The sequence below is a fragment of the Gracilinanus agilis genome, chromosome 2, assembly GCF_016433145.1.
Source record: "Gracilinanus agilis isolate LMUSP501 chromosome 2, AgileGrace, whole genome shotgun sequence".
Lineage (NCBI taxonomy): Eukaryota > Metazoa > Chordata > Mammalia > Didelphimorphia > Didelphidae > Gracilinanus > Gracilinanus agilis.
Window position 1 is genome coordinate 551781254 of NC_058131.1, and position 11737 is coordinate 551792990.

At 48.5% G+C, this 11737-nt stretch overlaps 1 protein-coding gene across 1 annotated transcript; it reads right to left on the reverse strand.

Annotated features, from left to right (window-relative positions):
• Positions 1–579: 579 nt before the first annotated feature.
• Positions 580–11624, reverse strand: PCK2 (phosphoenolpyruvate carboxykinase 2, mitochondrial). The gene is made up of 10 exons (XM_044665228.1): positions 11418–11624; positions 6450–6695; positions 5574–5758; positions 5281–5484; positions 4829–5016; positions 4301–4463; positions 3730–3948; positions 1927–2064; positions 1522–1617; positions 580–1246 (listed from the first exon to the last, which is right to left on the reverse strand). The coding sequence occupies exons 1-10, from the start codon at positions 11444–11446 to the stop codon at positions 792–794; spliced, it is 1923 nt and encodes a 640-aa protein (XP_044521163.1). The 5' UTR covers positions 11447–11624; the 3' UTR covers positions 580–791.
• Between the last annotated feature and the right edge of the window lie 113 nt (positions 11625–11737).

Consider the following 11737-nt stretch of genomic DNA (forward strand, 5'->3'; position numbering starts at 1 on the left):
AGATAGAAAAGAATGGGAGGTTGGAAGGTTGGAGGAAAAGGTGGAGTACTGAGGAAGAGTGTCAGAGGAAGAAGTCTTAAGGGTTTATATGGCTCAGTCTTAGAAGTCAAGGGTTTAGTTTTGGGGGCTGACTGTGGGTTCTACAACTTAGGATCATAGATTTAGATTTGGAAGGGACCTTAAGAAGTCATAAAAATCCAAGCCTTTATTTTACTGATGAGGACTTACATGATTTAAGGTCACACAGCAAATGGTAGAGCAGGGATTCAAACCTGAGTCCCCTCCAAATCTAAATCTAGCTATTTCTGAATGTATGACTTTTGTGTTGGAAGGAGGAAGGTTGGACAGTGCTCTCTTCCCTCCTTCCCACTTATGCTCCCCAAGAGCAGTGTGGAATACTAGATATCTCATTCATGCAACCAGGTAGGAGCTTTCTACAGGCTGGATCGACTCCATTCTACAGAGACTTCAATAGGGATAAATTGAGAGGTTGGGGGAAGAGGATCATAAAACTGATGAAGGAATGCTGGAGATAGTAATACCTTTTTGCATTGAAAGTTAATGAAAGCTATACAAATGTGATGGAAAATAAATGATAACTTATTATTAAATCAACAGCTTAGATGGTATATAATAGGGCTACAGTCTGGTTTGTGACTGTATAATAGGTGTTAGTCAAATCAAAGTAGCTCTTATTTCTTGTAACTCTTTCTCTGTAGTTCCCCTGTTGAAAGGAGGTAGCTCATATGCTCTTTTTTCGTGTATGTACCTCTGCCCCCTGTGTTCCCAGATTACATTTGTCGTACTCTCTTCTCCATTGACTCCAATTCAGCCAGTACTTCCCGGGGCAGGTCTTGGTTGACCTGCTCCCTCAGGTAGCTTCTTACTTCACGGACTTCCTGCTCCCAGAACTCTTTAGGCAATGAAAACAACTCAGCCAAGTCCACAGACCCCAAGCCACTCAGATTCAATGCCCCTTCCTTTGGCACTAGCCCCACGGGTGTCTTTTGGGCACTCTCCTCACCCTCCAGCCTTCGGCAGATCCAGTCCAGTACACGAGAATTCTCCCCAAAGCCTGGCCATAGGAATCGGCCTGCTGCATCCCGCCGGAACCAGTTGACATGGAAGATCCGGGGAAGCTGGACCCCCTGCCGCCCCTCCATACTCAGCCAGTGTTCCAAGTAACGCCCAAAATTGTAGCCAAAGAAGGGCCGCATTGCAAATGGATCATGCATGATAGTTTTCCCTGGGAGAGTGGAACAGGGTGACAGGTTATCTTGCTTGTTGGAAGGGGAAGGGATACCTCTGAACCAGGACCGGAGGAGCTATGTAACAGATACACCCAGTACATGACGAAGGAGCAGGATGGTGACAACTGTCCAATGAGGTCCTTGGGGCTGATACGAAGAAGGCAGGTAGGGTCAGGGACAAACTGAGGCTTGAGGAGGCCAAAGCAACGGTCAGGAACTGGGGTCTGCCTAAAGGACAAGGCCAGCAAAGGGGATGGACGCTGGGACTCACCTTTGTGTTCAGCTGCAGCAGTGGACTCAGAGCGCATGATGCTGCCCACAAAGACACCATGGCGCCAGTTAAAAGCCTCATAGACTAGGGGTACTCCTGGGAAGCCAAGTAAGAGGATTTCAGACAACTCTTTTCCCAGACCTCACCTGATTCCCTCTGCCCTTTCTGCCCTTTATGTTGGCTTCAATGGCCTTTGGATTAGCTTGGACCTGCTGTCTTCTCAGTCTCTAGTCTGATATCCCAGAGGAAGGGGAAATGGGAACTTTGATGAAGGGCTCCTTCAAATAAGAGTGGACTGAAGGATCTCAACCTCTGTGCACAGGTAGGGGAAAGGTTCCTAATATAGAGCCAGACCACTGACTCAGAGGGCAGATTCTCGATCCACCAGGCCTGCAGAGACTGTACCTTTGGGCCGTCGTCCTCCAAAGATGATGGCATCGATGGGCACACCCTCAGAGGCCTCCCACGCAGGGTCCATGATGGGGCACTGGCGGGCCGGGGCACAGAACCTTGAATTGGGATGTGCACAGGGCTCCTTGTTGCCTGCCGCAGATAAGACACTTTTACTTTGAACATACTTTTACTTTACATAACCTGCTATTTGTCCATAATACTTTGGTAGACTTCCTGCAAATCAGAACAGGGTAAATGGGCTCCTTCCCCAGCTCTAGACTCAAGTCTCACTCCCCAAGAAGGGAATGTTCTTTCTCCTTTGGTGCTGGGGCTTACTGTTTATATGGGAAAGAGATGTGAGAGTACTTGGTATCCTCAAGGAGCTGGGGACTGTGATGCGACAGCTCTTTCTAGTAAATGATGAAGGTTCCAAGGAGTAGAAATTTGTCCCTAATGTGATATTAGAAGATTTTTTTACCTGCCCTGCTCAGACCCTGACTGGAGTAGGAAGGCCAGTGTTTAGCTTAGCTGGTTGAACCGATTGACAATATGTAGCCAATACAGTAACTTAGGGATACCTCAGAAAAGGCGCACACCAAAGGTGGGGAGATGTTCCAATGGGAAACCTCGTCAATCTTTTTTTTTTTCTTTTAAACCCTTACCTTCCATCTTGGAGTCAATACTGTGTATTGGCTCCAAGGCAGAAGAGTGGTAAGGGTAGGCAATGGGGGTCAAGTGACTTACCCAGGGTCACACAGCTAGGAAGTGTCTGAGGCCAGATTTGAACCCAGGTCCTCCCGTCTTTAGGCCTGGCTCTCAATCCACTGAGCTACCCAGCTGCCCCCACCTCGTCAGTCTTTAATGAGTGTAGAATCATTGTTTTTTCTAACCTGGGAATCATGGGCCAGATTCTGAGGAGTGAGGCACCTGGCCAACTTATCTCCTCTGATTCTGACTGCTTACTGGGAGCAGAGCCACCAACAGCTTTTCCTCTCCCATCTACTCCTCCCTCCGGACCTTGCTATAGGGCATTTATTTGGGAACTGGCACTAGACAGTTATACCACTGGATCCAAATATGATGAAAGGTTTGGGAAACTGACCTATAGGGAAAGACTTAATTTTCTGGGCTTCTTCCACTGGGTGGAGGGTGTGGTTTGGAGTTTAATAATGGTCTTTGAGAAGATGAAGAGTGATTACACAGAGGAGGATAACTGTGATAATAGACCCTGAAAGTATGAATACAGGTTGTAGGAACCACAAAAGGAGGCCATCCTTCCATTATTTCCTCCCTGCTCTAACCCACACAAGAGTTCTATACTTTTTAACTTCAGAGGGACAGAGAAAACCAAGGGAGGGGTCAAAAGAAGGACCCAAAGATGATGAAAGGGTTGAAAAACTGGTTTATGGGGAAATACTAAGGGACATGAGATTATTTAGCTGGAGGAAAAAGGTAAGGGGAGATGAAGAGAAGTGAGCTTAGTAACAGTATTTATATAATGAAGGATGATGCTAGAGTTAGGCTGCAGAAAGGGGAGGCTGAGGACCAAGAGAAATAAATGTTCCCTTCTCCTACAAGTGGATCTCAAGGTATAAGAAAGAAAAAATTCTTGCTGGGTTGCAAGGACTTTTGGGGACACCTGAATCTAGGAGTTCTGGTGGAAAAGATTTTTATAATTCTGGGGTATTGGAGGAGGCTGGAATTTCAGCTATGTAGGAGGAGTTGAAGTAAAAGGAACATTTCTACCCCCATTTCCCCCATTCACTGAGACTGTACCCTAAACCTCTGCCCTTTGACTTGCTATTCTTCACTTACCAGATTTCCAGGCCTTGCCCAACCAGGAAGTGACAGTGACACCAGGTGGGAGGGGCTGGTCAATGCCTTCCCAGTACACGCCACCATCACTAGTCTCTGCTACATTGGTGAAGATTGTATTGCTTTGGATTGTGGCCATAGCATTGGGATTTGTGGTTGCAGAAGTTCCAGGTGCCACACCAAAAAAGCCATTTTCAGGATTGATGGCTCGAAGACGGCCTGAGGGAGAAGAAAATGAGGAAAGTAGGTAGGAAGAGAGAAAGGTAGAGAGAGAAAAATTGGGAGATGAGACTAGGAAAGGAAGTTCCAAGCTCCATACTCTGCCTCCCTCCTTGGCCCAAAGCCGAACAAAATAACTGCAAGAGAGAGGGCTCTTGTACCTCCTGAGCAATGCTGGGCAAATGTGCGCTATATAGGGCAGGGGGTGATCCCTAGAAGTGGCAGAAAGGGAAGAGATGGCTAACCTGAAGAATAGAGAAGAGAGAGAGAGAGACAGAGAGAGAGAGAGAGAGAGAGAGAGAGAGAGAGAGAGAGAGAGAGAAAGAGAGAGAGAGAGAGAGAGGTTTCTCACCATCGCTGTCAAACTTCATCCAGGCAATGTCATCACCTACACATTCCACCTTCCAACCAGGCAGTGTTGGCCGCATCATGGCAAGATTAGTCTTACCGCAGGCACTGGGGAAGGCAGCTGCTACATATCGTTTCTTCCCTGCAGGATTTGTGATGCCCAGGATCTGAGGGGGGAACAGGGGCAATAATCATAGACACACTGCCCCATGTTCTGGAAGTTCTGCAGAAGGAGGAAGGACGTTTGGGAGTCTGTAGAACTGAGAGGCAGCGGATGTTTAGGAGTTAACCAGCAGGAAGAGAGTTTGTTCATTAAACAGGTGCCCCTTCCTGCCACCTGGATTTTGGGTAGGCAGGGAGAGAGAGAGGTCTGAGAGCAGCCAGGAACCAAAGTAGCCCACAAAGTCATAAGCCATTCACAAGGCAGCCTAGCCAACAAGGAGGGGGATGGGGCTGGCTTTGGTTTGTCCCACCCTGGGCAGCCAGCCCTCCTCATCCCTGGTTCAGTGTCATGGCTGGGCCCTTCTCTCACCAGCATGTGCTCAGCCAGCCAGCCTTCATCCCGGGCAAGCCTGGAAGCGATGCGCAGGGCGAAGCACTTCTTGCCCAGCAGGGAATTGCCACCATAGCCGCTGCCAAAGGAGATGATCTCCCGCTGGTCAGGCACGTGACCAATCAGGGTTTTCTCAGGGTTGCACGGCCACTGGTTCACCAGCTCCCCTGGGGACAACGGTTTATGGGGACATCTGGCAGGAATGTGAAGCTTCCAGGGGTTTGGGGATAGGAGGCTGCCTCAAGGAACATTCTTTCCTTTTGGGCAGAGGGGGTCATTATGGTGGAGGAAGGCTCTCAGAAAGCTAGGGGTGGGGAAAATCTCTCCACTGGGATAAAATTTCAGTTTCCCCTTTTAATAGACAGTGTGTTAGGGAATGTCTTCTTTCAGAGTAGGGGCCAGGGCAGGAATTTCTAGGTCTTTGTTCTTACCTTCCAGGGGCAAAGGTCTGCCCACAGAGTGCAGACACTTGACAAAGTCATTATCCCCCAGGGCCTGAAGCACGGGCTTCCCCAGTCGGGTCATGATTCTCATGCTGGCTACCACATAGGGGGAGTCAGTGAGCTGAATACCCACACGAGACAGGGGGGACCCCACGGGGCCCATGCTGAACGGAAGTACATACATGGTGCGGCCTGGGGAAGGAAAGCGAGGTCAGAGATCCTGGCTTTAGCCTTCCCCATTACCCCATTCCTATCATGTCTGTGGCCCTCCCCAGAGTTACCACGCATGCAGCCAGGAAATCTCTCATCTATAGCTTTCTGAAACTGGGCTGGTGACATCCAGTTGCCCAGTTGTCCAGTGGCTCCATCAGCCGGGATGGGCACCGTCTCCCTCTGAGACTCTGTCACAATCACCGTCTTGCTCTCTACTCGGGCCACATCCTTGGGATCCGTTCGAGCGAGCCAACTAGGAAGAGGGCACCAGGAAAAGAGTGTTATTCAGGGCCTGGGAGTCAGGTGGTCCCAAAGTATCCCTCTCCTCCTTTTCCCATTTATTCAGGGTCCATAGCATAAGCCAGTTCTGTTCCTGGGCCTTGTTTTTCCTCTTCCCATAGAAGCTTAGTGTCTCTAGATTAGGAGTTCTTGACCTTTTTCTGTGCATCGGACCCCTTTGGAAGTCTGGCGAAGCCTATGGACCCCTTCTCAGTATAATTACTTTAAATGTATAAAATAAAATACATAGGACTACAAAGAGGAAACCAATTATATTGAAATAGAGATATACATTTTCCCCATCCAAGTTCACAGACTCCCCGAAATCAGTCAGGTTCACAGACCCGGGTTAAGAAAACCCTGCTGGAGTTCAGACTGTCTCTGATCTTTGGTTTAGTTTTCCGTGCCTCTGTCCTGAGCAAAAAGTATGAGTTAGTGATGTCTGACTCAAAGGTCTTGGTTGCATGTTCTTCATTTAAATACAAAAATGTAGCTATTCCTCCAGCCCATGATTCTTTCCCCCAGGATTTCTCATCTATTAGCTCTCATTGGGTGGGTTTGGCCACGAAAGACCTGTGGTTAGTCTTTGCTTTTATGTCCCCAGATTGTCTCGTCTCAGCACTTGGATGTCTGGCTTCTTGTCTATCCTTTACCATTAGACTCACCAGTTGTCATACTTGGAGAGCTTTCGGATAAGGCCTTCACGTTCCAGCAGGGCCAGGGTGGCATCGTTCTCTGCCTCACTGCCATCACAGATGTGGATGCCTTCTGGTTGGCACAGGCGGGCACTGCGTTCCACAAAGTCCCTTACCTTGGCTGGAAGCTGACCCAAATCACCACTGATTACCCGTAATGTATGGTTAGCACGACTTGGGGAATAACCCCAGGGGCACAGACCGTGCCAGCCCAGCCTAGGAGAGATGGGAGTGATAGTGATAAGCGGGGTGCACACTGTGCTGGGAGATTTGGGGGAGAGGGCAATCAGCATACAAGAGTGTACTGGAGCATATCTGAACATGCTGGGCCAGAGTGTAGCTGTGATACCCAGAGGGTGACTGGGCATAGATTTAGGCTGTGTGGGAATTGGGTTTGAGAACCGGGTTCTCTGGCATGTACTAACTCTGTGATGTTGGACGAGTCACCAAGGCTTTCTGAACCTGTTTCTTTAGCTGTAAAGTGGAGATGCTACTTGAACTATCTGGCCAGAAGGGTTGTTGTAGGAATCAAATAAAGTGAAAGGCAGGAGGGATTGGAGTCAGGAAGACCGGTTTGGAGCATACTGGTCATGTGGCTTTGACCAAGTCCCTTCACCTTTCCCTGCCCAGGTAACTCTCTCAGACTATAAGCTAGAGAGTGAATAGCCACCCATCCATGCTGGTAGAGGAAAGTTCCTTAAGCCAGTGAAATTACATGCCAAAAAACAAATAAACAAAAACAACCCAGTAAATAAGATGATATATAATCTGAAATGCCAAGTAAATCTAATCATTATTACCACTATGTTGTAAGCTCCCTGCGGTGGCATGTTTTATCTTTATATCTCCAACATGTAATAAAGGCATTTTTCTTTTTTCCTTTTTTTAACTCTTACCTTCTGTCTTAGTATCAAATCTAAAATAGAAGGTTGGCAAGGACTAGACAATTGGGGTTAATCGACTTGCCTGGGGTAACAGCTAGAAGTACCTGAGGCCGGATCTGAACCCAGGTCCTCTAGCCTTGGTGCCACCTAGTTGCCCCAATAAATGAATATTATTTAGAATATCTTTCCATGGTTATATGATTCATGATTCCCCGCTCCCGGAGCTGACAAGCAGTTCCACTGGGTTATCCGAGTATCATTGTTCAAAACCTATTTCCATGTATAAATGTATTTTTTAATGGAATTGGAGAGATATAGAAATAATCTATACCAGTAGTAAGAAAGTCATGTGCAAGTATCATGTGAGCCTAGGCACGTGAGTGTCTGGCTATATTTGCTTATTGGGCATCTTTGGTCAGCTGGATTTTTTTTTAACCCATACTTTCTATCTTGGTATCTACTCTAAGGCAGAAGGGCAAGAGCTAGGCAAACAGGGTTACGTGACTTGGCCAGGGCTACACAGCTAGCAGGTATCTGAGGCCAGATTTTTTGAACCCAGGCCCTCCTCACTCGAGGCCTGTTGCTCTATCCATTGTGCCACCTAGCTGCCCCTCTCCTTACCTCCTGGCTTTATTCTAAAAGCCTTCTCATCAGTTTTCCTAACTCCAGTTTCTCTCTCCTCCCTTTTCAATGGAGGTACAGCTGCCAAAGCTACCTTCCTAATCTGTAGGTCAGATCACGTCACTCCTTTTCTCAGAAACCTCCAGCATTTCCCTCTTGCCTGGGAAGAGGGAAATTGTCATTTCCCTGGCACAGGGAATTCCTTGGGGAAGAAACTCTTTTTAGCCACATTCTGTTCAATTTGTATATAGTCCCAGAGGTGAGATGTTCCAGGACAGACAGGGTTAATGACTCGCCCAGAGCTACAGGGCCAATTTATGTCAGAAGCAGGCCTGGAAGCCCTTGTCTTCCTGGCACCTAGCTGGCTCCAATGCCTATACTATAAAAAGCAAACTCCTTAAACTGGCATTCAGCAATGCCCACCCCACCCTCCCTGGAAGACTCCAACTAAGTTTGTTTGCAGCCTTACGTAGCATCCTTCTCCACCCATCACACGCTCCACCTCAAAGCCACAGTGGATCACTAGCTGCTCTCTGCAATTCACTGGCCATCTCCAGACTATATTCTCACATCTCCCTGGATTTACCTAGGTGGTCCCCCACACTGGGCACGCACTTCCTCCTCTCTATTCCTAGAATCCTCCCCTTCCTTCATAGCCTCTGGATGAAAGGGTTTTTTTTTTTTTTAACTGCCTTTCCTTCTCCAAGATCACTTTTTCTGGATCTCTTCTTTCCCCTATCACATTCCACCTTCCACTTATCTGTGAATGTACCTTATCACTCATGTACACTGAGGGCAGAGTCTGTAACTTATCTGTGTATCCCCCAGGACCTAATACAGTGCCTCGAAGATAATTGTATATATCAATAAATATTTACTGGTTAAATGAGTGGTCAGCGATATATAAATGTCAGTTATTATTATTATTAAACATAGAGAATAGAATATTATTAAATAATAGAATAGTATTAAGCATATAGAAACAAGGAGAATATGAGAAGCTGTAAGAAACATAGGGATCATCTAATAGAAGTTCTTTACTTTACACATGAGGATATTGGGACCAGAAATTGCCAGAAGATCCATAGCTATTTACTGCCAGACTCAGAGTGCTTTACAATATTTCTTTTTATCTTCACAACAATTCTGGGAGGAAGGTGCCATTTTTATTCTCATTTTACAGATGAGGACATCGAAGCAGACAATAGTTAAATGATTTGCCGAATGCTCATAGTTACTATTTGAACTTAGGTGGTTTGGATAGAGCACAGGGCTTAGTCAGGAAGAACAGAATTCAAACCCAGCCTCAGACACTTATGAGCTGTGTGACCCTGAGTTAGTCATTTAATTTGTTTGCCTCTGTCTCCTCATCTATAAAATGAGCTGGAGAAAGAAATGGCAATATCTCTGCCCAAAAAACCCCAAATGGGGTCACAGAGTCAGACATGACCAAAACGACTCAATAACAACAACCACAATCCTCCCTCTTCTCACTGATTTGTAGCATCCCACTTGTGCCTATAAATTTCATCTAAGCTGTTTGATAACTTTATGTCACTAGCCAGAATAGTACTCAAGATGCCAGCTGTATGTTTATAATTTACCTAACTTTAATGTCTGTTTCTTTTTAAATGTTAGATTTTTCCAGACTCCTATATGCCGCCTTCGAAATTAAACTGTAGGTAACTTTTGCCATTACCTACAGAATTCCCTCAGCCACCAAAATCCTCTAGAAGAGTGTTTCCAGACTGGTTCCCAGAACCGCAGGAAATAACTGGGGGGCTATCACTGCTCCTTAAAGCTGGCCCTACAGTAGGAGGACAACATTGGACATTCTAGGCACTGCTACCTGCCTCAACAAGGGTGAAAGAAAGAAGTTCTGCCATCTGGCAGATCTCAGAGAATTATTTACAAGGCTGATTGGGGTGAGAGTCAGTGCCCTCAGTCTAGTGTTCATGGACACCACCTCTGGCCTTGCCCCTGCCCTTCCAGGTTCTGGGGGTTGGGGGGGGGAAGAGAAAGGGGATGCTCTGATTGGCCTGAACCCAGGGTGGGGCGACCCACAGAACAGAGGCCAAGAGAAAAGAGCTGCCCTCCTCCCCCCCAGACCTAGAAAGAAGTCACCCACCAGAATCTCCTAATACCAATAACCTGGCCCCTGTCTATGAGCTTCCTCCTCCTTTATTGTCTGGGAGAGGTACTCTTCTAAGGGCTTCCAGAAATGATAGCTGGAAATGATAGTGGCATTCTGTAGGGAACTGACAAAGAGATCCCAGGAAGGTCCCCTCTTGCCCTTATTCTCTGAGATGGGTTTCAGTCCAGGCTGTGCTACTGCCAGAATAGGCACAAAACCAGAGAAAGTTAGGGGGAAAGGAGGGAGAGACTCAGCCTTCAGATTTCTGCCACTCTCTATGGAAGGTATCTTTCTTTCTGGATAGAAGACTGTGCAAATCCAATTGAAAACTATTTATTTTGTGGGTGGGAGGCCTTATATTAGGGGGTTTATGATGAAGCTCCTCCAAATGTCCTTAATAGGTTTTTTCTTCCTTCTCCACTCACAGGGGCAGGTTGAGGCAGTCTGTGCATTGACTGTGGACCAGTATAGGTCGTAACCAGATGGGGGAACAGAGACAGGCTGGTAGGGAGAAGGGTGCAGGCTGCTGGGGAGAGATGAGAGCCAGAGAGAGGGGGTAGATGAACCAGAAGAGACCTGCTTGGGCTAAGGGCCCAGATCGAGGAAGGGGAGGAAGCAGCCCATAGAAATGCAATGGTCCTTCCTCCCCACCCCCACTTCACCCTGCTTTCCTTACACGGCTCCCAGAGGTCCCCATGGTTGTGCTGGGCTCCCTGCCAGGCTCCGTTCCCTGGGAATCCGGTGGAATGGATGTTTACCTCTTGCCTCCTTCAAAGAAGCTCTGCTCCCCATCTCCACATGAGTTCTTTCTTACTATCCCCCCCTCGCTAAGACCCTCCCCTCCCCCCACTCCCCAGCCAGCTCCCTTCCTGTCCCTCACAACTTGCTCAGGGACCCTTCCAAGCTTCTAGGAGTTCACGCAGAGAGGGCGAGAAGAGCGTGCAGAGGCAGACACGTGAAGAGAGCGGGGAGGAGGGAGTAGGAAGTTAGTAGAGTCTAAGCTCCCCAGCGATGGAGGAAAAAACCAGCATGTCAGGCAGGGGAAGAGGGGGAAGGAAGTTTATTGAAAGGAGAAGAGGCAGACAGCCAGACCAAAGGGTGGACAGACGAGGGATACGTTGGCACAGAGGACCCGGGACACTGATGCACAAACAGCCTGGGGCACGGGATGGGGGTCACAAGGGCGGAATGAGGTGCCCCAGAGACAAGGGCAGTTGTAGAGCAGAGGACTGGAGCCGAAGGGGAGAGAGGAGGGGGGTGGTTGGGGTGGGGGGCGGCTCCGGGCTACGCTTCACTCACCGCAGACAGGGGCGATACAGCGAGGCCATGAGACCTGAGCGGAGCGCACGCAGAACACGAAACCGGGGCTGCAGGGGGGCGGGGGGGACCGAGACGAGGAGGAGAGATGGAGGGGGCGGAAGGGACCCAACCAACAACTGCCAGAGGTGGCGGGAGCACGGCCGAGGGCGGGAGTAGCTTAAGAAGGAGACCGGGAAGGCGGGGCTGGGGGCGAAACCTGGGAGGGACCGCTGGGACGTTACCTCTACCACGTTACCTGGCGGGTACCCTGACCCCGACACCCAGCTTCATCCCCCCTAAGTCCGCCCCCCACCCCCAGC

Excerpts from the sequence above, each read along its gene's own strand:
- PCK2 (XM_044665228.1), bottom strand. The coding sequence starts at position 11,446 with ATGGCCTCGCTGTATCGCCCCTGTCTGCG. Across the intron at positions 5,485-5,573 it reads ATTTCCTGGCTGCATGCGTG|GCCGCACCATGTATGTACTT; the intron begins GTAACTCTGGGG and ends TTCCTTCCCCAG. Across the intron at positions 2,065-3,729 it reads GGGCAAGGCCTGGAAATCTG|GCAACAAGGAGCCCTGTGCA; the intron begins GTAAGTGAAGAA and ends TATCTGCGGCAG.